At 39.8% G+C, this 27,446-nt stretch overlaps 1 protein-coding gene and 1 long non-coding RNA gene across 13 annotated transcripts in view; one reads left to right on the forward strand and one right to left on the reverse strand.

Moving 5' to 3' along the window:
* The window catches only part of LOC112663399 (uncharacterized), a 51,511-nt gene extending 44,685 nt beyond the window's left edge, over positions 1-6,826 (reverse strand). The window contains exon 1 of one of the 2 annotated variants that reach the window (XR_003139203.3): positions 6,769-6,826. This is a non-coding gene — a long non-coding RNA (uncharacterized LOC112663399). Of the gene's footprint in view, positions 1-6,670 lie in introns of both variants that reach the window. The other variant, XR_003139198.3, reaches the window with a different exon arrangement.
* On the forward strand, positions 884-27,446 carry GLYAT (glycine-N-acyltransferase). 11 transcript variants are annotated; one of them, XM_025452300.3, is made up of 7 exons: positions 894-1,042; positions 4,223-4,330; positions 7,693-7,787; positions 11,910-12,017; positions 23,339-23,465; positions 25,799-25,970; positions 26,400-27,446. In XM_025452300.3, the coding sequence occupies exons 3-7, from the start codon at positions 7,713-7,715 to the stop codon at positions 26,800-26,802; spliced, it is 885 nt and encodes a 294-aa protein (XP_025308085.1). In that variant the 5' UTR covers positions 894-1,042; positions 4,223-4,330; positions 7,693-7,712; the 3' UTR covers positions 26,803-27,446. The 11 variants fall into 11 exon arrangements, with proteins under 11 accessions (XP_025308084.1, XP_048952722.1, XP_048952723.1 ...); XM_035701971.2 differs by having other exon boundaries at positions 901-1,042; positions 4,226-4,330; XM_025452302.3 differs by having other exon boundaries at positions 906-1,057.

Below are 27,446 nucleotides of genomic sequence, written 5' to 3' on the forward strand. Positions count from 1 at the left end.
CATTGAATCATTGGGGTGTTAACTGTAGTCTCAAAATAGGCAGGGGAGAGGGCACAGCTTATCCTTAAAAAGAAGGATCCCTAACTCTGGGAAACGAACTAGGGGTGGTGGAAGGGGAGGTGGGCGGGGGGTGGGGGTGACTGGGTGACGGGCACTTGATGCGATAAGCATTGGGTGTTATTCTATATGTTGGCAAATTGAACACCAATAAAAAATAAATTTATATATATATATAAAAAGAAATGGGTAATAAAGAAGATTGCATAAGCACACCCTTATATATATAAAAAAAGAAGGATCCTAATGGCTTTAGTCACTCCACGCAAATATTTTCTGTTCTGTGTATGTGTAAGAAAAGAGACCAGAGGGATCCCTGGGTGGCGCAGCGGTTTGGCGCCTGCCTTTGGCCCAGGGCGCGATCCCGGAGACCCGGAATCGAGTCCCACATCGGGCCACATCCCGGTGCATGGAGCCTGCTTCTCCCTCTGCCTGTCCCTCTGCCTGTGTCTGCCTCTCTCTCTCTCTGTGACTATCATAAATAAAAGAAAAAAAGAAAAGAGACCAGATTCTGCAAATCAGACCTCATCCCTATCTTCCCTATCACCTCGCTTTTATTGCAGGCACTTGAGAATGGGAAAAAGAGGTAAAAAGTGTGGCTTATACAACATGCCCCTTCTTCTGAGACCTGGTCTTCTGGTATCACACAGCTTTAGATTGCAGAATCATGGGAAGGCTGCTGAGGGCAAAGAGTAAACTGGTGTTTTAGAAAAAGTAGCTTAGGTGGCACACTGCCCGGCTCTCAACCTTGCAGAGCTAGCTTCCTTAATGTGAGTACCAGAGAAGAAGGGTTGGATTTCAAAAGAGCTGACACCCAGATTTTTTTGCTTATATGCAAGGTCCACAATATGAACCTCAGTGCAGGAGACAAACCTAACCACAGTCTGCAAGACCCTACTGAACTGACAGCATCAGAGGGAAATTTCATCTCCAAAAGTCTGCTCCTCTTCATTTGTTCCTGGGGACACCTGCAAGGATTGGTGTGGTGAGTGCTTTCCAGGTGGGGGAACTCATACACACACACACACACACACACACACACACACACACACAAATCATTGCTTTGTAACATCATCTCCACTTAAACGGGACAAATTTAAATGGCCATACTGGGTTATGATCAGGATATGATGGCAAAGATACCTAAGGAAAAAGAATAACTTAAGAAACATATATCTGGCACTTATTCTGTGAATGGTAACTTGTTAGGTAATATGAAAAATTCTTGCAGGTCTCTGATCTGAACTAATAAATGAACTAGGAGGGATTTGGACACTTTTATGGAAGTAGGGAGTGAATGGAGCCCTTAATATGTGGAGACTGCACATATTATCATATTTAACCCTTCTGGTTATATTACAAGGGAGGCAGTTTTTTCCCTGCATGTGACTCATAAGAAGGTTCATGTATTTAAAGTCAGAAAAGAAATAAGTAGATGAATAAGCATACCTTGCTTGAATGAACTTCGCTTTGTTGTGCTTTGCAAATATGGTGCTTTTTCAAATTGAAGATTTGGGGTGACCCCATATCAAACAAGTCTATGGGCAGCTTTTTCCAACAGCATTTGCTCCCTTTGTGTTTCTGTGTCACATTTTGCTAATTCTTGCAGCATTTAAAACTTCTTCATTGTTATTATATTTGTTAGGGTGCTCTGTGATCAGTGATCATTTGTACTTGGGATGCCATGAACTGTGCCCGTATAACATTATGAACTTCATCACTAAATGTTGGGTGTGTTCTGACAGCCCTTCCACTGCCTCTCTCCTTCTCCTTGGGCCCTCCTATTCCCTGAGACACAACAATATTGAAATTAGGACAGTTCATAACCATACAACGACCTCTAAGTGTTCAAGTGGAAGGAAGTAATACATCTCTCACGGTGAATCAAAAGCTAGAAATGATTTAGTGAGGAAGGCAGGCCAAAAGCCAAGACAGGCTGAAAGCTAGGCCTCTTACAGCAAAGAGTTAGCCAAGCTGTGAATGCAAAGGAAAAGCTCTTGAAGGAAATTAAAGTGCTACTCAGGGAACACATGAGTAATGAGAAAACAAAACAGCCTCGCTGCTGATACATAAAATGTTAGTTGTCTGGAGAGAAGAATAAACAGCTACCGCATTCCCTTAAGCCAAAGCCACACCCAGAGCAAGGCTTCTCTTCAATTTTATGAAGGTTCAGAGAGGTGAAGAAGCTGCAGAATAAAAAGTCTGAAGCTAGGAAAGGTTGGTTAATGAGGTTTGAGGGAAGAAGCTGTCTTCATAACATCAAAGTGCAAAGTGAAGCAGCAAGTGCTGATAGAGAAGCTGCCGCAAGTTATACACAAGATCTAGCTGAGATATTAATGAAGGTGGCCTCACAGATTTTCAATATAGATGAAATAGCCTTCTTTTTATTTTATTTTTTTATCCTGGATTTTTTAATTTTTTTTATTTTTATAAATTTATTTTTTATTGGTGTTCAATTTGCCAACATATAGAATAACACCCAGTGCTCATCCCGTCAAGTGCCCACCTCAGTGCCTGTCACCCAGTCACCCCCACCCCCCGCCCACCTCCCCTTCCACCACCCCTAGTTTGTTTCCCAGAGTTAGGAGTCTTTCATGTTCTGTCTCCCTTTCTGATATTTCCCACTTATTTTTTCTCCTTTCCCCTTTATTCCCTTTCACTAATGAAATAGCTTTCTATTGAAAGAAGATGCCATCTTGGCTTTCATAGCTAGAGAGAAGTCAATTCCTGGCTTCAAAGCCTCAAAGGACAGTCTGAATCTCCTGTTAGGATAGGAGTTAATGTAGCAGGTGACTTTGAGTTAAAGTCAATGTTCATTTACATTCTGAAAATCCTAGGGCCATTAAGAATTATGGTAAATTTGGGATCCCTGGGTGGCGCAGTGGTTTAGCGCCTGCTTTTGGCCCAGGGCGCGATCCTGGAGACCTGGGATCAAATCCCACGTCGGGCTCCCGGTGCATGGAGCCTGCTTCTCCCTCTGCCTATGTCTCTGCCTCTCTCTCTCCCTCACTGTGTGCCTATCATAAATAAAAATTTTAAAAAAGATTAAAAAAAAAAGAATTATGGTAAATCTGCCTGTGCTCTATAAATGGAACAACACAGCCCAGATGACAGCACATCTGTTCACAACATGGTTTACTGAATATTTTATGCCACTGTTGAGACCAGAAAAGAAGATTCCTTTCAAAATATTACTGCTCGTTGACAGTACACCTACTTCCCCAAGAGCTCCGATGGAGATGGACACGATTAATGTTGTTTTCATTCCTGCTAGCACAACATCCATCCTGCAGCCCACGGGCCAGGAACTAATTCTGACTTTTAAGTCTCATTATTATTTAAGAAATAAAATTCATAAGGCAATAGCTCCCACAGAAAGAAATTGCTCTGATGGATCTGAGTAAATTGAAAAACTTCTGAGAAGGACTCACCATTCCGGCCACTAAGAACATTTGTGGTTCATGTGAAGAGATCTAATATCAACATTGACAGGGGTTTGGAAGAAGTTGTTTCCAACCCTCATGGAGGACTTTGAGGGGTTCTAGACTTCAGTAGAGGAAGTAATTGCAGATGTGGTGGAAATAGCAAGAGAACCAGATTTTAAAGTGGAGCCTGAGGTTGTGGCTGAATTACTGCAATCTCATGATAAGACTTCAATGGATGAGGAGTTGCTTATGAATGAGCAAAGAAAGTGATTTCTTCAGGTGAAATTTACTCCTGGTGAATATACTGTGAAGATTGTTGAGATGACAACAAAGAATTTAGAATATTCTAAATATCTTCATTGCTGGAACAGAGGCGGGGTTTGAAAGACTGACTCCAATTTTGAAAGAAGTTCCACTGTGGGTAAAATGCTATCAAACAGCATCACATGCTACAGAGACATTGTTTGTGAAAGTGGTCAATCGCTGTGACAAACTTCACTGTTGTCTTATTTTAAGAAATTGCTACTCCAACCTTCAGTAGCTACCAGCCTGGTCAGTCAGCAGCCATCAGCATTGAGGCAAGACCCCCCACCGGCAAAAAAGATTATGACTCACTGAAAGCTCAGATGATGGTTAGCATTTTAAAATATTTTTTAAATTAAGGTATGTACATGGTTTTTTTGACATGATGCTATTTCATCCTTTTGTTTTCTTCAAATGATTGATGATGACTTGGGAAGGAGACCGGACACGCACCTAGAAAAACCAGGAACATTCACCAGTCTGCATATCGCCCAACTGGTTAGAGCAGCAGGAGCCAAAAGTGCAGTGGAATCTTTGTAACCTAGGTAAGTTTTTTCCATAGAAACAAATTCATATTGGTTCCATTTCTACAAATCCAAATCTTTCATGACCGCCCTGAAGCATCAGTAGTCCTGAGGACCTAAGCTGAAAAGAAGTACCTGAGTTCTGGGAAGTCAAAGAGAACAGAGAGCAATCCAGTAGGAAAAACACCTCAGAGCTAAGTAGTTAAGTGTCAATAACTTCTAGTCAAGGACTATGTGGAACACCTGTAAGCCAGCAAAGTCAGATTTATTGTCTGTTGCAACGAGAGAGAGAGCACACCTAAGGAAATGTGGTGCATCTTAGTAACAAGTCAGGAGGGACCTGACAGGAGTTTTGGGGAAGGGTTCAAGAAAGCATGGGTTTGCTCTGCTTGGACACTGTCAGAAAGACTTCTATGGAAGACTTTTGTACTTAAAGCAGGAAGAAAGAACAGGGGTAGAGAAGTAGCAGCCCCTTGTTACCTGGGGAGAGGAGTATTTGGCCATGTTTGCAGATAATGCTGCCTTCTTGTTTTGTCCATGCTCAAACGTGATTGTGAAATGGTCTCTTTTTTATTTTCTTCCATCATGGCCACAGAATGACCTTGCCTGGTGCTGTTGTTCTGTGAAAATGTTATATTTTAAGGGCTGCCTTTTTTTTTTTTTCTTAAATTCCTAAAACACCCAAAGTGGAATGTGGAACTTTTTAAAATAAATGATCGGGGAGCAGGAAGTGGCAGAGGGAAAATTAAGTACAGACAACGACTTCCTTCTAACATCTACATTTTGAAATTTACAACTACTAAATCTATCAAGAAGTCACCTTGATTGTTTAAAAAAAAAATCAGCACCATTTGTCGAAAAGACTATCTTGTCTCCATTTGTATGGACATCCTGGTTGCAAATCAATTAATTGACCACAAATGCCTATTTCTAGGCTCTCTATTCTATTCCATTGGGTTATTTGTCTATCTTTATGCCAAGACCCCATTGTAATGATTATAGTCACTTTCTAGTAAACCTTGAAGTCACGTAAATTTTAGAATCTGTGACTTTCTACAAATAAAACGTGGGATGTTTTATGGCTAATTTGAAACTATAGATCAATTTAGGGGAGAAATGGTGATATTAGCAATAGGAAGTCTGATTCTATTATGAATAGTTTCAATTGCTCCATCTTTGAGTTCACTGATCTTTTCTTTTGCAATGTCTAATCTACTGCTAATTACATCTCATGTATTTTTCATTTTAAATGCTGTATGTTTTCATTTCTATAAGTTCCATGCATCTATTTTATGTCTCCCCTTTTTCTTCTCATCATGATCATGTGCTCCTCTATCTTCTTAAACACGAGGAACAATATTATTATAGCTATTTAATGTCCTTGCCTGCTGATTCCAACATCTCTGCATCTACCCATTTTTTTTCTTTAGGCAAGGAGAAGCCTTATTTACAAGTGTTGTAAAGAGGTGGGAGATACTATTGCAACAGAGGAGAGGCACTATTGCAACCGCAAAAACACTTTGACCATAGATCTGGCAATGTCAGATGTTTCATTTGCTGTCACGATGATGTTTCAGATGATGTTTCATTTGCTGTTTAGTTTGTCTTTTTTGGGGTGAGAGGGATAAGTCCAGGTCCTGTTACCCTAGCTTGTCCAGGAGCAAAGTCCTCCTCCCTGCTATTCTAAAGTCACAAAATTACCCAGTTCTGACCTGGAACATGGCATCTCACATGCAGCCAATTTAATCACAACATCTCAGAACACTTCTTCAGTGCCTTCTCTTAGAAGTGACTTTGTACTCCTCCAAAGATCATAGTTCCAAAATAGAACACTGTAACACCACCTCTTTTCTCCTTTTCTGAGTGGTTGGGATTTCACAGAATGTTCTGGTCATCACAATTTCATGCAGTGAATCAAATATATATATAATTTACTCTAACTAGTAATCTGTACAATATCCACCACGGGTGCAAGTGTGAGGCTTCGAGATGGAGTAAGGCTTAAAAACAGGGTGAAAATACCAGTTTGGAATATAGCCTGGAAATTTTTCAAAAAAGGTTTATCATTTATATTTTAGTCCACATCCAAATGCCCACATTAAAAAGACTGCAGCAAAATAGCACACAATACACAGCACTTTAACTCAGGTGGGGAGAAGGAGGAGGAGGAAGAAAAGGATGGGACAAGAAAAGGATGGGAAGGAAGAAAAGAAAGAGGAGGAGGGCTAGCAGTAATAAAATATCGTTTTCAGTGCTTTATTGTATGACAGGTACTCTCCTAAGCACTTATTGAGTCATTTAATGTATTAACTCATCTAATCTCCACAAAAATTCTATAAATAGTGCTATTATCCCATCTACCTTTGAGGTCCTGAAAAATCAGTAAAAGGAATCCTTCAGAATGGAGTCAGGAAGCCAGCAGAGGGGCCTCTGGCCATACCACTCTTTGTTGCACTCACCTGACCCAACAGAACCTGAGCGCTCTCTATGCTCTACCTTACCAGGAAGCAGAAGGAAAGGTTTCCTCCTCCCCTTGGCAACAGCCCAGCCAATGAGAAAGGGTCACGCTCAGCCAATGAGAATCCCCTAAACTTAGGTAATGCCTCCTTTCCTCCAATGGGTTTTTTATTTAGAACAGACTTCCCATCTCCTGTCTTCCTTCTGAGTCCTCCTCTCCTTTATTCTCCAAACTTGCTTACATTCTTTCATAGCTTCCTTATCCCAGATTATAATTCCCTGATATTCTCAAATAAGCTATTGTCGATGGTAAAATAACTGGCAGTTTTACTTTTGAAGTTAACAGAGGAAACCAAGGCACAGAAAAAGTAAGTCACTGACCCAATGTTACATAGCATTTTTACTGGTAAGAGTCGGCGGAATCACTAATGGCAAATGCATTTCAGTAGAAATTGAATTCAGTAGAAATGTTATAAATACTTAAAAATGCGCTTGTTAATCTAAATTGAAACTGGTATCTGGAATATATACTACCTTATGTTGTAAGAAAATGAATGAAAAGGGCAGCCCCGGTGGCGCAGCGGTTTAGCGCCGCCTGCAGCCCACGGCGTGATCCTGGAGATCCGGGATCGAGTCCCGCATCGGGCTCCCTGCATGGAGCCTGCTTCTCCCTCTGCCTGTGTCTCTGCCTCTCTCTCTCGCTCTGTATCTCTCATGAGTAAATAAAATTTAAAAATCGTTTAAAAAAAGAAAGAAAATGAATGAAAAGATGTAGAAAGTGCCTCCCCCACCCCAGCCCCCACTTTGTACCAGTCGCGTCCTTCCTTGGAGTTAGCGAAGGTCACATCTCTGAAGAGAACTTGCTACTCCTGTTCAGACTCTCCTTCAGCCTCTCATTCCCCCCTGTTTCTTGGTTCTCCCTCTAGGCTAAAGTATCTTCCACAATATGCTACTGCAAGGTGCCCAGATGCTGCAGACCCTGGAGAAATCCCTGAGGAAGAGCCTTCCTGAATCTTTAAAGGTGACAGTGGAAAATTCTGGGAGGAGTGAGGGATAGAAACTTCCTATAAAACAAGGAAAGAGACTAACACTTATTAGCACTTGGTCTGTAGCAGGTGCTAGTGGTGTTTTCTCTCACTGAGTTTGCATGACCTCTCTACAAGATATTTGCTACTATGCTTGTGTCACTGATGAAAAGAGTTGAATTAGGTAATTTACCTGATATCACATAAATAATAACTTCGGTGCTATGTTATGAACATGGGTATGTGTGGGACCTAAGTGCCTTTTGCTCTGTGCTCTGTGATTCAAAAAGTGTGCCCTTGGTCCTTTCCAAAAAATATTCTGTGATAACATTGGATTTTTATCCAGAATTTTCTTCCAAAGTTGGCTGAGACTGCATATTACTGTTTAAATTTTTCTCTCGAAAAGAATACTTGCCAGGTAAGAGATTAACCATCATGTCCTCTCTAAAATTCATAAGATGTCAATTCCTATTTTGACTTAAACTTCCCAGTGTCTCTGAGCTTGCTGTGTATCAGGCTATTTTGTGGCTGACTCCCAGTATCTCCCTTAACTTAGTACAATTGGTCAGAAATCTCAGGATTAAATAAGATGTACACATAAATACCTGCATCCAGAACTGTGCAAGAGCAACTCTAATGACAGGTTTGGGTACTTGCCTGTGTTTTTCTTTAGCAACCAAAGAGCTATGTTCCCCTCCAGTGGAACCAAAACACAATCATGTGTCTTTGTGTGTGTGTATGTGTGTTTAGAAGACAGATGTTTTTCCCTGAAAAAAAAAAAAAACATTTCTGCAGACATAGAAGTTAGATTTTTACTGTTTTATAGGGCACTCGTGTAAGATTTATACATTCTATTTTAATTTTTAAAAGATTTATTTATTGATTCATTTGAAAGAGAGGGAGAGAGCAAGCACATGAGCAGGATGGGGTGAGGAGGGCAGAGAGAGAGAGGGAGAAACAGTCTCCCCACTGAGCAGGGAGCCCAGCATTGGGCTCAATCCCAGGACCGCAAGATCATGACCTGAGCTGGAAGCAGACACTTAACCAACTGAGCCACCCAGGTACACCACATGCATACATTTTAGATAAGATAAATGCATTTGCCTCCTGCACTCCCTCACAGGTCTGTTACTCCCTTCTTTGACTATAAAGGAGAAAAATATTAGCATTATTTTATTTGGTGATCACATGGCTTAATTTTCGATTATTAGAAAGAGATTAAGGAAACAACTGCCCTATTCTTTAATTACTACTAAAAAAATGACTTTGAGCCACAACTGACCCTTGAACAATGTAGGTTCACTTTTTGTTTTTTAGATTTTTATATATTTATTCATGAGAGACAGAGAGAGAGAGAGAGAGGCAGAGACACAGGCAGAGGGAGAAGCAGGCTCCATGCAGGGAGCCTGATGCGGGACTTGATCCCTGGACTCCAGGATCATACCCTGAGTGGAAGACAGGGGCTAAACCGCTGAGCCACCCAGGGTTCCCCGGTAGTTTCATTCATACATGGATTTTTTTCAGTAATTATAGTACACTACTGTAAATGTATTTTCTCTTCCTTGTAATTTTATTAATAAGATTTTATTCTCTCTAACAACAACACAGTATATAATACACAAAGTACATCTTAATCAACTGTTTATATCAGCAGTAAGGCCTTCTTCTGGTCATTGTAGGCTATTCATGGTTAAGTTTGGGGGGAATCAAAAGTAACATACAGATTTTCCTCTGTGCAAGGAATCAGTGCTCCTAATCTCCATGTTGTTCAAGGGTCAACTGTGATCCAAAACTAAAGTCACGCACTTTGGTAGATTCTCACTAACATTAGTCTCTATTAACCTAATATTTAACTCCTTTCATTTGGTAATCCTTGAGATCCAGGCAACCTTGCAGGAAGACAATAAATTCTGGGGAAGGAGGTAACATCAGTTAGATGCTCTGTGAACAGTTAACTAAGATATTTTTATGGTAAGTAGCTATTTCGTAAGTTCTTCAGGGCACAAGTTTTTCTTCGTGCTTTTGTGTAGAATTTTGTCATATAAATTTCCCTTTACCCCTTATGTTAATTGGACCCCAAATATTTTGAGAAAATTATTAACATATCCCCAAGTGTCCTTTCTTGGAATATCTCTGTGGTAGGATAAGTGCCTCAATTTTCATGAACAATTAGCATTCTCCTTCTTTGGTTGCATATTAAAGATATACATTTTCCCCTAATTGAAATCTAGAATATTTGTATGCTGGGTACTTTTAATGGATGTATAGCCTAAAATTCAAAACTTACTTGAGTCTCTGTTGAGAAAAAGTCTAGCCATTTCTCTAAGTGTTAGATATTAAATGTTGAGAAAAAGTCTAGCCATTTCTCTAAGTGTTAGATATTAAATACATTTTAGTGCTTGTGTCAACTCCAGTTGAGTCAACTTACAGTAGTTGCCTGGTATGTTCTGAGTTCAACAAGAAAAAAGAAAAAAAATTTTTTTAATTAATTAGGCCATGGAAATAACAAAGAATAACAGTTCTACATGTTTTCAGATCTCATAATGGATAATATTGTAGTGTAAATCAATTTTACAGGCCCCAAATGCAAATGTATTTTGCCAAACTATACTGAACTTCTATATCAAGACTTCCCTCATGGTTGAAAACAAAATAAATTTAGATAAACTCAGTCAACTGAGAATTTTTTTAAAAGATTTATTTGTTTATTTTAGAGAGAAAGCACATACATGTGCAAAGCAGGGGCAGGACCAGAGGGGAGAGGGTGATGGAAAGAAACAGACACCCCGCTGAGTGCAGAGCCCAATGCAGAGATTGATCCTATGACCTGAGCTGAAACCAAGAGTTGGACACTTAACTGACTTAGCCACATAGGCACTCTCAACTGAGGTTTTTCCCCCTTCTCTTTCTCCCTGATCTAACAATTATTTATGTGGGATGGAGAGCAGGGAGAAAGATCCTGGTATAGTCTTTGCCCATCATCTATCCATGGTGGAAATTATTCAAGTATATATCATCCTTTTGACCTTGGGTCATTGGCATGTTTCTTCTAAAGTTGGCTGAGACTGCATATTAATGTTTAAATTGTTCTCTCAAAAGGAACACTTGCCAGGTAAGAGATTAACCATCATGTCCTCTCTAACCATCTTTTTGACCTTGGGTCATTGGCATGTTTCCATGCTGTTATCTGCAGAGGCTTCATGTTTACATGTGCCACAAAGCCCATGCTGGTATCCACTGCTGCACTCCCCCATCCCCATGCCATAAAAATGCAATGCCCAGGCTAGGTCTCATTCATTCGTTCCCCCTCCTCTCTCTCTCAACAACAATGAGGGTGAGAATCCACCAGGGACTCCAAGTCTCACAATCTCCCAGCCCATTCTCTTGAGCACTATGTTGTAGTCTCTGCTTGTTGGTGGAAGTTAATTTAATCTTTCCAGAGAATAATGTGGTCACTTATGTTAAGGAGTTTTAAACATGTTGCATAACCCTTGAACCAGCAACTACTCTTCTGGATATCCTAAGAAAATATCAGGTTCCCATGCAAAGGTTTCTGTGCAGGCATGTTCCATGAAGAATTATTTGTCAAAATGAAAAGTTGGAAATGGCTAAAGTGACCATTGGCAAATAAATCAAACTGATATATCCATACAATGGAATCCTATGCACCCATTATAAAATAATTGAAAATTTTCCTGTTTATGAACATAGAATTATGCCCACAATATATTCAGTGGGAAAAAACACCATGTATCAGATCATTTTATTTTTTGTAAAATTGTGTATCTCTGTGTGTATGAATAGAAGAAAGTCTTGGAAGAGATCATTTTAAATCCTAAAATGAAAAGTGGTATTCTTAAAATCATCAAATGCTATCTGTCCAAACATTTCACTCTACGCATGTGTGATTCATATTGGATGGGGAGAAAGAGATCTTCTCATTTGAGGTTAAAAAAAAAGGTAGTACATGGATATTGTTTCACCTAGATGCCCTATTTGACCCTATTCCAACACCAAATTCCATAATTTCATAGAAATAGTCCTTGTCCTGATCAAACAAGGCACTTAACTATACTTCCTAACAAGCTGACCCTCTCTCCCTTACTGGGATGCTGCAGGTTTATGGGACTGTCTTCCACATGAACCAAGGAAACCCATTCAAACTAAAGGCTCTAGTGGACAAGTGGCCTGATTTTACAACAGTGGTTATCCGCCCTCAGGAGGAGGTAAGGTGTCAAATGTGGAATGAGTATGTTTCTATGCTCATATTTACTGTGCGCCTGCCATGTGCCTAGCAGTGTGGCAGCCCCAGGGGATATAGAAATGAATTGTGTGATAGTGAGCAAGTCCTCTCCTCAAGGAGCTGGAAGAAAAAATTAGCAAATAAAACAACACAGTGTGAAGTGTGCAGAAACAGATGTACAATACAGAAATAGCCCAGGTGAAAGTCGATTAAACTATGGAGGTTAGAGATGGAGGTTACCGGATAAGGTCAGAGACACTTCCTGATGAGAGATCTCATCTGTGCTGGATTTTGTACAAGTTTTGTAAATATTATTAAGCTGACAAAAAAGAGGCTATTCCATCAGAGAAAACACCAAGGGCAAAGATAGGAAGGTGTGAGACAGCACGATGAGCTAGGACAATTATAAAAAGTAAATTTATAAAATTATAATCTCCATATGCATTTGGGGGAAACATTTAAAGATTTATTTATTTTTATTTTAGAGAGAGAAAGAGAGAGAAAGCTTAAGTGGGAGGAGGAGCAGAGCGAGATGGAGAGAATCCCAAGCAGACTCCACACTGAGCATGGAGCCTGATGTGGGGCTGCATCTCACAACCCTGAGATCATGACCTGAGTTAAAACCAAGAGTTGGACACATAACCAACTGTGCCACTCAAGTGCCCACATTTTGGGAAAACATGTAAAAACTAGTGAAACTAAACAGTTAATACATTTCAGACAAAAATTCCTAAGCTTACTTTTAAACACTCAGTAAAATTATAAATTTATAAAAATATAAATATTATATCTTTCATAGAAATAAAGTTATTTGAGACCACGAAATTAAACAATATGTAAAGAAATTTGTATTAGTAATAAAAACTGAACTGAAATGAAATTATTTGATCTTTTATGTTATATGTGATCATAAGCAACAGTGTGTTAGTGGGTATCCTTGCTGAACAGTCAGTGTATTTTGGGGCAACATTTTCCAATTATTTTTATTTTTTATTTAATTTTTTTAATAATAAATTTATTTTTTATTGGTGCTCAATTTGCCAACATACAGAATAACACCCAGTGCTCATCCCGTCAAGTGCCCCCCTCAGTGCCCATCACCCATTCACTCCCACCCCCCGCCCTCCTCCCCTTCCACCACCCCTAGTTCGTTTCCCAGAGTTAGGAGTCTTTATGTTGTGTCTCCCTTTCTGATATTTCCCACACATTTCTTCTCCCTTCCCTTCTATTCCCTTTCACTATTATTTATATTCCCCAAATGAATGTCCAATTATTTTTTAAAGAAGCTTTCTAATTCTGCACTGAATTGTGGTAATATTTTCCCATCCCTCCTTCCTCCTCATAATCTTATCTATTGTAAGGAGTTAAGAAGACGGAGGAATAAGGGGACCCTAAGTTTGTCTTGTCCCTCGAATACAACTAGATAGTGATCAAATCATTCTGAACACCTAAGAAACCAGTCAGAGATCTGAAAAAACAAATGCTGCAAGTCCACAAGTAGAAAAGCAATTGCTGTTTGGAAGATAAGAGGTACAGACACTTAAACCTGGGGTGATATAGGTGAGGATACGGAGTCAGGGAGGGATCCTGCTTAAGGAGACTACCACAAAGTAGTATAAGCCATGGAGTACAGAACTGGAACTTTTAGTCTCCTGGGTCAAAAAAGAAAGGATGGTGCCTAAGTGTGGCATAGTTCACAGGTGTAGGGACAGGAAAGGCAGCTGAGAACAGAGAATCTAGATGCTGGCTTTCTGCTCTGTGTTGCTATAAATGGTGAACCACTGCATGGTCCCTTCCCCTTCTTGGGAAGGGGTCCAGCAAAAGGCAGAGTGGGTTGAGACCCTCCCTGGGAGGACAGCATGGGTCCCTACCATGGGAGTCCTTACAATTTTGGAGTTTCGAAACTCCAAAATTTTATCTCAGTTCTGTTGCCTAAGATAAAAATGCTTGGACATATACAGGGTGAACACAGAGTTCTGACAGAAACCTAACATAAAAATGCTTGGACATATATAGGGTGAACACAGAGTTCTGACAGAAACCAGGGAGACAAGAGTGATTGATCGCATTTCTCTAAGGGCTCATTGAAGAGTGGGGGGTGAGAATTTTCAGCTGCAGGGCTAGAGAGGAGGTTGCCACCATTTTCATCCCAACCCTGCCCGTGCTGAAAGCCTTCAGGGAGCAAAACAGTGCCAGTTAGTGGAGTCTGGAGCTGCCTACATCGAGCCATGCCTCTGCACACTGGAGGTACATTTCTACTGGGACAAGTCCACCTCAGAATCAGCACAACAGGTGCCTCCCCCAGGGGACCAGCACATACAACTCATTTGCACCATGTTCACTGATCAGTTCACTGATAGAGGGCTGCAAAGCTTCAGCAGTATATAGCATTCTTTGTATTTTTAGTCTTTAGTCTTTTAGCATTATTTTTCCAGTTATTTTCTTATTTCTCAATTCTTTTTAAATTTTTATATATACATTATATGTATTTTTTCATTTTTTTCTTTCATTGAATTGTATTATATATATATATACATATATATATACATGCAGATTCTTTCTTTCTTTCTTTCTTTCTTTCTTTCTTTCTTTCTTTCTTTCTTTCTTTCTTCTTTCTTTTGGTATCTAGTTTCTTTGAACAAGAGGACCAAAACACACACAAGATCTAGGGGGTTTTGTTGTTGTTGTTTTCTTTCTTTTTTTTTCTGGACAAAATGATAAGACAGAAAAATCCAACTCAAAAGAAAGAACAGGAGGTAATTAATACGGCCAGCAATTTAATCAATTCAAATATAAGTAAGATATCTGAACTAGAATTTTTTAAAAGATTTTTTTATTTATTCATGAGAGATGCAGAAAAAGAGGCAGAGACACAGGCAGAGGGAGGAGAAGCAGGCTCCGTGCAAGGAGCTTGATGCAGGACTCGATCCCAGGAATCTGGGATCACACCCTAAGCCAAAGGCAAATGCTCAACTCCTGAGCCATCCAGGCACCCATTAACTAGAATTTAAAAGTACAATTATAAAGACACTAGCTGGACTTGAAAAAATCATAGAAGACACTAGGGAATCCCTTACTATAGAGATAAAAGAACTAAAATCTAGTCGGGCCAAAATTAAAACTGCTATTACAGTCCCAAGTGGATGGCCACAAAAATGATTATGAATGAAGCAGAAGAAAGAATCAGTGATAAAGAAGATGAAATGATGGAAAATAAAGCTGAAAAGAGGGGGAAGTAGGGAAAGAAAACTATAAGATCATGAAGGTAGACTTAGGGAACTCAGCAATTCCATACAGTAAAATAAAAATCCATAATATAAGAATCTCAGAAGAAGAAGAGTGGGGAAAAGGGTCAGAAGTTTTATTTGAACAAATTAGAGTTGAGAATTTTCCTAATCTGGGAAAGGAAACAGGCATTCAAGTCTAAGAGGCACAGAGAACTCCTCTCAAAAATCAACAAACATAGGTCAACATCTTGACATATTATAGTGAAACTTGCAAATTACAAAAATAAAGAGAAAATCCTGAAAGCCGATCAGGACAAAAGGCCCTTAAGCTACAAGCGTAAGCACATAAAGCTGGCAGCAGACCTGTCCACAGAGACTTGGCTGGCCAGAGCAGACTGGCATGATGTAGTCAACATGTAAATAGGAAAAATATGCAGCCAAGAAAATTTCAACCAGCAAGGCTGCCATTCAGAATAGAAGGAGAGAGAAAGAGTTTCCAAGACAAACAAAAACTAAGGGAATTTGTAAACACTAACCCACCCCACAAGGAATATTTCAGGGAACCCTTTGAGCACAGAGAGACCAAAAGTAACAAAGACTAGAAAGGAACAGAGACTTTATAGGTAATACAAGGTCACAAAATTCATATCTTTGAATAATTATTCTTAATATGAGTGAACTAAATGCTCCAATTAAAAGACATAGGGTATCATAATGGATTAAAAAAAAACACCAACAAAAAACAAGACTCCTGGAATAAATAATCAAAATTTGTGTGGAACCAGAAAAGACCTCCAATAGCCAAAGGAATGTTGAAAAAGAAAACGAAAACTGGTGGCATCACAATTCTGGACTTCAGGCTCTATTACATAGCTGTAATCATCAAGACAGTTTGACGCTGGCACAAAAACAGAGACATATTTCAATGCAACAGAGGAACCCAGAAATGGATAGAACTCAGTGGTCAACTCATCTTCAGCAAAGCAGGAAAGAATATCTGATGGAAGAAAGATGGTCTCTTTAAAAAATGGTGTTGGGACAATTTGGTAGCCACATGCAGAAGAATGAAACTGGACCACTTTCTTATACCATACACAAAAATAAATTCAAAATGGATGAAAGACCTAATTGTGAGACAGGAATACATCAAAATTCTAGAGGAGAACATAGGCAGCAACCTCTTTGACCTAAGCTGCAGGAAGTTCTTTCTAGACACAACTCCAAAGGCCCAGGTAACAAAAGCAAAAATGAACTATCAGGACTTCATCAGGATAAAAATCTTCTGCACAGCAAAGGAAACAATCAACAAAACTAAAAGGCAACCTACAGAATGGGAGGAGATATTTGCAAATGACACATCAGATAACGGGGTAGTATCCAAAATCTATAAAGAATTTATTAAACTCAACACCCAAACCCAAAGAATCCAGTTAAGAAATGGGCAGAAGACATGAACAGACATTTCTCCAAAGAAGACATACAAATGGCCAATAGACACATGAAAAAATTCTCAATATCACTCAGCATCAGGGAAATACAAATCAAAACCACAATAAGATATCACCTCACATTGGTCAGAATGGCTAAAATGAACAACTCAGGAAATGACAGATGTTGGTGAGAATGCAGAGAAAGGGGAACCCTCACAGACTGTTGGGAATGCAAGCTGGTGCAGCCACTCTGGAAAACAGTATGGAGGATCCTCAAAAAGTTAAAAATAGAGCTACCTTATTACTCAGCAATTGCACTACTAGGTATTTATCCAAAGGATACAAACATAGTGATTTGATGGGGCACCTGCACCCCAATGTTTCTAGCAGCAATGTCCACAATAGCCAAACTGTGGGAGGAGCCCAAATGTCCATTGACATGAATGGATAAAGAAGATGTGGTATATGTATATATATATGAATATTACTCAGCCATCAAAAAATGAAATCTTGCCATTTGCAATGATGTAGATAGAGCTAGAGGGTCCTATATTAAGTGAGTAAGAGAAAGTCAAAGAAATATTTCAGTCAGAGAAAGACAAATACCATATGACTTCACTCATATGTGTAATTTAAGAAATGAAAAAGATGAGCATAGGAGAATGGAAAGAAAAAAATAAGATAAAAACAAAGAACGGGGGTGGGGGTGGGGAATGTCTAGGTGGCTCAGTGGTTGAACACCTGCCTTCAGCTCAGGGCATGATCCTGGGATCCGGATGGAGTCCTTTATCAGGCTCCCTGCGGGGAGCCTGCTTCTCCTTCTGCCTGTGTCTCTCATGAATAAATAAATAAATCTTAATAAACAAAGAGCGGGCAAATCATAAGAGACTCTTAACTCTAGGAAACAAACTGAGGGTTGCTGGAGGGGAAATGAGTGGGGGGACAGGTAACTGGGTGATGGGCATTAAGGAGGGCACTTGATGTAATGAGCACTGGGTGTTATATGCAACTGATGAATCAATAAATTCTACCTCTGAAACTAATAATACACTACATGTTAACCAAATTGAATTTAAGTTAAAAAAATTTAATAATAATTAAAAAATAAAAAATAGAAAGCAAATTTAAAACAATAATATTCTCATCTGTTATTTAATCATTTGAGAGGACCTTCCTAAATAAGTGGTTTCTTTCTTTTTGGAACTACATTTTGTTGAATTCTAGCATTGTTTTGTTTTTTAAATTTTTTTTTATTGGAGTTCAATTTGCCAACATATAGCATAACACTCAGTGCTCATCCTGCCAAGTGCCCCCCTCAGTGCCCGTCACCCAGTCACCCCCACCCCCCGCCCACCTCCCTTTCCACCACCCCTTGTTCGTTTCCCAGAGTTAGGTGTCTCTCGTGTTTTGTCACCCTCACTGATATTTTCACTCATTTTCTCTCCTTTCCCTTTATTCCCTTTCACTAATTTTTATATTCCCCAAATGAATGAGACCATATAATGTTTTAGAAAGGATTTCTAATTTTTCATCTTCTTTGGTTTCATTAAGTATAGATGGAGATTTTAATCCAGAATTAGTTATAACCAGATTTAATGCTGGGACATTCATAGATGTGTGTTCTCCAAGTATTTGAACTGCAGTAAAATTCATTCTTGCAATAGATGCTTTTCCTTATTATTTGTTTTTCTCTTCTTCCTATTGAGAATAACAGAAGTATAGAAGAATGCTTTCCAATAATTCCTTTTTGATTTGAAATGTTAATGCAGTACGTGGGTAGATAATAGTACCGTTATGCAATTTCCATCATAATTGAATACTTGACTCTCTTCTCTTGATCTCATTATTTAAATGATTTAGGAATAACTGGAATGCACCAATAAAAAATACCAACAGTTTATTACTTAAAAATATCACAATATATCTCACATTTTGGTCCTTAGTACATTTTGAGTGTATTTTGGGGGGTTTTTTGGTTTTTTTTATTAAAGATTTTATTTATTTATTCATGAGAGACACACAGAGAGAGAGAGAGAGAGAGAGGCAGAGACACAGGCAGAGGGAGAAGCAGGCTCCATGCAGGAAGCCCAACATGGAACTTGATCCCAGGTCTCCAGGATCATGCCCTGGACGGAAGGCGGCACTAAATCGCTGAGCCACCCGGGCTGCCCTTTGAGTGTATTTTGTATGTAGTGTAAGAAAGTGGTCTAGTTTCATTCTTTTCCATGTAGCTCTCCAGTTTTCCCGACATCATTTATTGACGAGACTGTCTTTTTTCCACTGGATATTCTTTCCTGCTTTGTATGTCATAGAATAATAGGTAGTATAAGCAGGAATTTATTTCTGGTTCTCTACCCTGTTTCATTGATCTGTGTATTTATTTTTGTGCCAATACCATATTGTTTGATTATGAAAGCTTTGTAATATATTCTGAAATCTGGAATTGTGATATCTCCATCCTTATTTTTCTTTCTCAAGATTGCTTTTGTTATCTGGGGTGTCTTGTGGGTCCATACAAATTTTAGTGTTATTTGTTCTAGTTCTGTGAAAAATTCTGTTGATATTTTGATTGAGGTTGCACTGAATCTGTACTTTGGGATCTGTAGTATGGAAATCTGTGCTTTGGGTAGAATGGACATTGACAGTATTAATTCTTCCATTGCATGAGCATGGAGTCTCCTATCCTTTGCTTGTGTCATCTTCAATTTCTTTTATCAGTGTTTTGTAGTTTTCAGAGTACAGGTCTTCCACAGTTTCCTAGGTTAAGTTTATTCCTAGGTATCATATTCTTGCAGATGCAATTGTAAATGGAATTTTCTTAATTTTTCTATTACTTCATTATAAGTGTATAGAAACACAACCAATTTCTGTGTATTAATTTTGTATTCTGCAACTATAATTCATTTTTACTTTTAAAAGTTTTTGAGTGTTTCCCTGATGGCAAGTGATGCAGAGCATTTTCTCATGTGCACGTTGGCCATGTCTATGTCTTCCTCTGTGAGATTTCTGTTCATGTCTTTTGCCCATTTCATGATTGGATTGTTTGTTTCTTTGGTGTTGAGTTTGATAAGTTCTTTATAGATCTTGGAAACTAGCCCTTTATCTGATATGTCATTTGCAAATATCTTCTCCCATTCTGTAGGTTGTCTTTGAGTTTTGTTGACTGTATCCTTTGCTGTGCAAAAGCTTCTTATCTTGATGAAGTCCCAATAGTTCATTTTTGCTTTTGTTTCTTTTGCCTTCGTGGATGTATCTTGCAAGAAGTCACTGTGGCCGAGTTCAAAAAGGGTGTTGCCTGTGTTCTTCTCTAGGATTTTGATGGAATCTTGTCTCACATTTAGGTCTTTCATCCATTTTGAGTTTATCTTTGTGTATGGTGAAAGAGAGTGGTTTAGTTTCATTCTTCTGCATGTGGATGTCCAATTTTCCCAGCACCATTTATTGAAGAGACTGTCTTTCTTCCAATGGATAGTCTTTCCTCCTTTATCGAATATTAGTTGCCCATAAAGTTCAGGGTCCACTTCTGGATTCTCTATTCTGTTCCACTGATCTATGTGTCTGTTTTTGTGCCAGTACCACACTGTCTTGATGACCACAGCTTTGTAGTACAACCTGAAATCTGGCATTGTGATGCCCCCAGATATGGTTTTCTTTTTTAAAATTCCCCTGGCTATTCGGGGTCTTTTCTGATTCCACACAAATCTTAAAATAATTTGTTCTAACTCTCTGAAGAAAGTCCATGGTATTTTGATAGGGATTGCATTAAACGTGTATATTGCCCTGGGTAACATTGACATTTTCACAATATTAATTCTGCCAATCCATGAGCATGGAATATTTTTCCATCTCTGTGTCTTCCTCAATTTCTTTCAGAAGTGTTCTATAGTTTTGAGGGTATAGATCCTTTACATCTTTGGTTAGGTTTATTCCTAGGTATCTTATGCTTTTGGGTGCAATTGTAAATGGGATTGACTCCTTAATTTCTCTTTCTTCATTCTCATTGTTAGTGTATAGAAATGCCACTGATTTCTGGTCATTGATTTTGTATCCTGCCACACTACCGAATTGCTGTATGAGTTCTAGCAATCTTGGGGTGGAGACTTTTGGGTTTTCTATGTAGAGTATCATGTCATCGGCGAAGAGGGAGAGTTTGACTTCTTCTTTGCCAATTTGAATGCCTTTAATGTCTTTTTGTTGCCTGATTGCTGAGGCTAGGACTTCTAGTACTATGTTGAACAGCAGTGGTGAGAGTGGACATCCCTGTCTTGTTCCTGATCTTAGGGGAAAGGCTCCCAGTGCTTCCCCATTGAGAATGATATTTGCCGTGGGCTTTTCATAGATGGCTTTTAAGATGTCGAGGAATGTTCCCTCTATCCCTACACTCTGAAGAGTTTTGATCAGGAATGGATGCTGTATTTTGTCAAACACCAGTGAGAATGGGGAAAATTAACAAGGCAGGAAACAACAAATGTTGGAGAGGATGCGGAGCAAAGGGAACCCTCATACACTGTTGGTGGGAATGTGAACTGGTGCAGCCACTCTGGAAAACTGTGTGGAGGTTCCTCAAACAGTTAAAAATATACCTGCCCTAGGACCCAGCAATTGCACTGTTGGGGATTTACCCCAAAGATACAAATGCAATGAAACGCCGGGACACCTGCACCCCGATGTTTATAGCAGCAATGGCCACGATAGCCAAACTGTGGAAGGAGCCTCGGTGTCCAACGAAAGATGAATGGATGAAGAAGATGTGGTTTATGTATACAATGGAATATTACTCAGCTATTAGAAATGACAAATACCCACCATTTGCTTCGACGTGGATGGAACTGGAGGGTATTATGCTGAGTGAAGTAAGCCAGTCAGAGAAGGACAAACATTATATGTTCTCATTCATTTGGGGAATATAAATAATAGTGAAAAGGAATATAAGGGAAGGGGGAAGAAATGTGTGGGAAAGATCAGAAAGGGAGACAGAACGTAAAGACTGCTAACTCTGGGAAACGAACTAGGGGTGGTAGAAGGGGAGGAGGGCGGGGGGTGGGAGTGAATGGGTGACGGGCACTGGGGGTTATTCTGTATGTTAGTAAATTGAACACCAATAAAAAATAAATTAAAAAAAATAAAAGTTTTTGAGTGAAGTATTAGGGTTTTCTATAGTATCATGTCATCTGCAAACAGTGGCAATTTAACTTCTTTATGAATTTGGATACAATTTATTTCCTTTTCTTGTTGGATTGCTGTGTTTAAGACTTCTAGTACTATGTTGCATAAAAGTGGCAAGAATGGGGGTTCCTGGGTTGTGGTGGCACAGTCCATTAAGTGTCTAATTTTTGGTTTCAGCTCAGGTTGTGATTCCATTGTCATAGGATCCAGCCCTGTGTCTGGCTCAGCCCTCCGTGCAGAGTCTGCTTGAGATTCTCCCTCCCTCTCCCTCTGCCCCTCTTGCTCTTTCTCTCTCTCTCTGAAATAAATAAGTAAATCTTTAGAAAAGAAATTGGCAAGAGTGGACATCCTTGTCTTCTTCCTGACCTTAGAGGAAAGGTTCTCAGTTTTTCACCATAAAGGCTTAATATCCAAAATACATAAAGAACTTACATGACTCAACACCAAAAAACAACCCAATTTAAAAATTGGCAGAGGACCTGAATAGATATTTACCCAAAGAAGACATATGCATGACCTACAGACACATGAAAAATACTCAGTATCACTCATTTTCAGGCAAACACAAATCAAAACCACAATGAGATATCACCTTATAGCTGTAGGAACGGCTACATGAAAAAGACAAGAAATAACAAGTGTTGGTGAGGATGTAGAGAAAAAGGACCTTCATGCACTGTTGGTGGGAATGTACATTTGTGCAGCCACTGTGGAAAACAGCAAGGACATTCCTCAAAAAACTAAAAATAGAAATACCATATGATCCAATAATTGCACTACTAGATATTTACCCTAAGAAAATGAAAACATAAATTTGAAAAGATGTATGAACCCCTATGTTTATAGTAGCCACATTTATAATAGCCAAGATGTGGAAACAACCCAAGTATCCATCAAGAGAAGAATAAATTTTAAAAAGATTTACTAAGTGTGGAGTATTAGCCAGAAAAAATGAGATCTTGCCATTTGTGATAACATGGATGGACCTAGAGGGTATAATACTCAGTGAAATTAAGTCAGACAGAGAAAGACAAATACCATATGATTTGCCTCATATCTGGAATCTAAAAAACAAACGATAAACAAAAAAATCAGAAACAGATCCATAAAGACAGAGAACAAACTGATGGTTGCCAAAGGGGAAGAGGGTAGAGGGATGGGTAAAATGAGTAAAGGGGAGTGGGAGCTACAAGCTTCCTGTTAGGGCATGAATAAGTCATGGGGATAAAAAGTATAGGGTAGGGAATAGTCAGTGGTGGCGTAAAAGCATTGTATGGTGAGAGACAGTAGCTATACTTGTGAGCATAGCATAAAGCATAGGCTTGTTGAATCATTATGTTGTGCACTTGAAACTAATGTAGCATTGTATGTCAGCTTTACTTCAATTTTAAAAAAACTCAGAGTACAGTGGAATTTAGAAAAAAGTATTGCAATCATGAAATATAAAGAATTTGTTTTTCCCCTTTTCCCAATGACAATAGGAGATGATAGATGATTTTGATCACTACACCAATACCTACCAAATCTACTCCAAAGACCTCAAGAACTGTCAGGAATTCCTTGGCTCACCAGAAGTCATCAATTGGAAACAGCATTTGCAGATCCAAAGTAAGAGAAATGGGATGTGTCTAGACTCACTTCTCCGTCCTGAACAATTTTCCCTATATCTCTTACCCCGTTAGCTCAGAGCCTCAGCCTGCTGCCAAATTTTTAACTCACCCATAAAAGAAGAAAAAAAATACCCTTAAAGCTTGCAAAGAATGGGAACTATAATATAATTTCTTGATAGCCAAGGATGCATGGCATATTTTGCAGACATATCCAGGATCCCTTCAAGTGACTGGGTACCAAAGCAGAGTTCCCCTAGGGCCTTCCATTCCTGGAGTAAGAATGACAACTTGTGCCATAAAGCACATCCCAGATCAGGAAGGACAATTGTCATGGTCATGAACATGTCACCTAGAGTCATACTCCCTAGGATGGCATCTTCCTGTTACTTGGTATGTGATTCTAGCCACATAACTTATGCTCTCTGAGACCATGACTTTCATACACAAAAATGAAGATAGTAATAGGTCCTCAAACACAGGGGCATCGAAAAGATTAAATGAAGCCTTGAATAGGAATTTCTTACTACAATACCTGGATGGGTCAGTTAACTTTTGCTACATAGCAAACTTCATAATTCTGTGGATCAACAGTTTGGGCTGGGCTCTGCAGAGCAGTTCTGCTGGTCTCACTTGGGTTTACTCATGCAATTGCAGGCAGTTGGTGGGTGGACTATGGGCCAACTGCTGCAGCATGGCCTCAGTCACATGTCTGAATGATAGTTCTAGGTGTCAGTGTTGGCTGCTATGTTGATGGCACGTCAGGAGCACATGACCTCAGCAGGCTAGCCTAGGCCTATTCATATGTATTGGTTTCAAGTTCATTGAGATCATAAGGAGAGGGGAAGCCCCAGTGTTCAAGCACTTTTAAATTTTTCCATGAATCAAATTTATTCTTTCCCACTGGTAAAAGCAAATCATATGGTCAAGGTTAGATGCAGTGCAGGAGAGGACTACTCCAGGAAATGGGTACAAGGAGATGCGAATGAATGTAGGTCATCACTGCAACAATCTACTACACTGAGGACATGCTAAGCACACAATGGATATTGGCTACTATTTTTGGGGGGACCTACTACTTTAAAAAAAAAACTCCTCTCCTTTCATTATCAAAACTACATTATTATGAAGCCCAGAAAACTTGGTTCCAGTCTTGTTTTGCCACTAATGGCTTCATGAATTTCTGGGCTCATTTTTGCTCATGTAAAACATGGAAAATTGCACAAATCCTGACTACATGACTCTGATCACACAGCAGCACTGAGCCCAGAACATAGGTTCTCTCTAAATTCCAGAAACTTCTTACTCCACCGTAGAGCTTCTCTATAGAATGTATTTAAATCACTGTCTCGCGTTTATCAAACTCAACACCCAAGAAACAAACAATCCAGTCATGAAATGGACAGAAGACATGCACAGACTTTTTTCCAAAGAAGACATACATGTGACCAACAAGCACATGAAAAATGGTCTACATCACTTGCCATCAGGGAAATACAGATCAAAACCACAATGAGATACTACCTCACACCAGTGAGAATGGGAAAAATGAACAAGACAGGAAACAACAAATGTTGGAAAAGATGTGGAGAAAGGGGAACCCTCTTGCTCTGCCAGTGGGAATGTGAACTGGTGCAGCCACTCTGGAAAACAGTGTGGAGGTTCCTCAAGAAATTAAAAATAGATCTATCCTACGACCCAGCAATTGCACTACTGGGGATTTACCCCAAAGATACTGATGTTGTGAAATGCTAGGACACCTATACCCCAATGTTCATAGCACCAATGTCCAAAATAGCCAAACTGTGGAAGGACCCATGATGTCCTTCGACAGATGAATGGATAAAGAAGATGTGATCTATATGTATACAATGGAATATTACTCAGCCATCAGGAAGGATGAATACCCACCATTTGCTTCTACGTGGATGGAACTGCAGGGTATTATGCTGAGTGAAATAAGTCAATCAGAGAAGGACAATCATCCTATGGTCTCACTCATATGTATGATATAAGGAATAGGAAAGGGATTATAAAGGAAAGGAGGGAAGCTGAGTGGGGAAAAAATTCGAGAGGAAGACGAACCAGAGTGACTCCTAACTCTGGGAAACACACAAAGGGGAGAAGGGCAGGGGTTTGGGGTAGGAGGTTGCAGAAGGAGAGGTGGGCAGGGAGTTGCAGAAGGGAAGGTGGGCAGGGGGTTGGGGTAACTGGGTGACGGGCACTAAGGAGGGCACTTGATGGGATGAGCAGTGGGTGTTATACTATATGTTGTCAAATGGAATTTAAATTAAAAAAAACAACAACACTGTCTCTCTTTACAATCCCACCTAGGTTCACAGCCCAGCCTGAATGAAGTGATGCAAAATCTTGCAGCGACTAAATCCTTCCAAGTCAAGCAAACACAGTGCTTTCTCTTTTTCTTGGCTAATACAATAAAGAAACTGGTTCCTTCCCTGCTGGATGTAAAGAAGTTAGCACCCGGTGGTGGCAAACCCAAGCCCATGTGAGTTTGATACGAGTCACTGTGCACTACTCACAACTCCCACTGCTGTCGTAGCCTCCTGTTTTCTCTCCCTGCTTCCACTCTGGCCCACCTACAATCAGTATTCTTCAAAACAGCCAGAGTATTCTTTTTTTTTTTTTTAATGTAATTCAGACCAAGTTCCTACTCTGCTTAAAATACTTCACCATTTCCCTTCTCATCTGGAATATGTCAAGCCTCTGCCAGCTTCTTTGACCTATCCTGTCCTTCCTGTTCACTCACTACAACAGTGGCCTTTTTCTGTCCCTCTATCATGGCAAGCTCACCTATATTCAGGGACTTTGCATCTGCTATTTCCCTTGCCTACTTTTATCTCTCAGGACAAGAAAGGTAAGAACAAATACAAACCACCATACTCACGATGTTGCTTTTCTCCTGGACCCCCCATAGCAACCAAGAGATGTTTAAACTCTCCTCCCTGGATGTTACCCACGCTACCTTCGTAAATAAATTCTGGCATTTCGGTGGCAATGAGAGGAGCCAGAGATTCATCGAACGCTGCATCCAAACCTTCCCCACCTTCTGCCTGCTGGGGCCCGAGGGGACCCCTGTGTCCTGGAGCCTCATGGACCAGACGGGCGAGCTGCGGATGGCTGGTACCCTGCCTGAATACCAGGGCCAAGGCCTTGTCTCTCACGTCATCTATTCCCAGGTCCAGGCTCTGGAGAAACTCAGCTTCCCCCTGTATTCTCACACAGACAAGAGTCACAAAATTATGCAGAAGATGTCCTACCGTCTGCATTTCCTCCGCATGCCCTGCGACTGGAACCAGTGGCACTGCACGCCTCTGTGAAGCAGCCCTGAACACAAGACAGTGTTAGATGGGCCTGGGCCTGGAAGGACAAGAGAGAAAGAATAAACTGTGATTGTAACCATCTGTAAAGGAATGGCACTATCTGGGCCTTGGGGAAGCAGCATGATTGGTCAGTCAGACCACTCTGGTCCCTGCACACAAATCACAGATGGGCTTCTTTAGATTTATCAGTATTAAGCAGCCCCTTGGTGGCCCCACATAATTTAGCCCCCCACACTTCTGGGATCTTTGTGACACTGATTCAACAGCTCCATGTTGCCCCAGATGGTTTCTCCTGGAATTCCTAGTACATGGAGTAGTAGAGCCTTAATAAATTTTACAGGGAGGGTAATATTTTCTGGGCATTATGATTTATTCCTCTTCCTTTATGTGGCCATTTCCTTAGTGTTCCACAAATGTATTCTGCTCATTAGGCTTATAAAGATTATCTTTTTCTCTGTTAGCTGCCTTAGAGGTACATTAAACATATATATATATATATGATGTAAGGTTAAGAAAAGTACACATGATACAGCAGGTAGAGTTAATAAGAAAAAGGCATTTAGCCTGTCCTCTCCTCACTCCCATATCTCCCTAAACCCACCTGAAACCCAACCAATAAAGAGATTTTGTGTTTCACTGCA

The sequence above is a fragment of the Canis lupus genome, chromosome 18 (assembly GCF_003254725.2).
Source record: "Canis lupus dingo isolate Sandy chromosome 18, ASM325472v2, whole genome shotgun sequence".
Classification (NCBI taxonomy): domain Eukaryota; kingdom Metazoa; phylum Chordata; class Mammalia; order Carnivora; family Canidae; genus Canis; species Canis lupus.

Coding starts and splice junctions, on each gene's coding strand:
- GLYAT (XM_025452299.3), top strand. CDS start 7,713: ATGCTACTGCAAGGTGCCCAGATGCTGCAGACCCTGGAGAAATCCCTG. Junction 7,788..11,909: donor GCCTTCCTGAATCTTTAAAG/GTGACAGTGGAA, acceptor GGGATGCTGCAG/GTTTATGGGACTGTCTTCCA. Junction 25,971..26,399: donor GGTGGCAAACCCAAGCCCAT/GTGAGTTTGATA, acceptor GACCCCCCATAG/CAACCAAGAGATGTTTAAAC.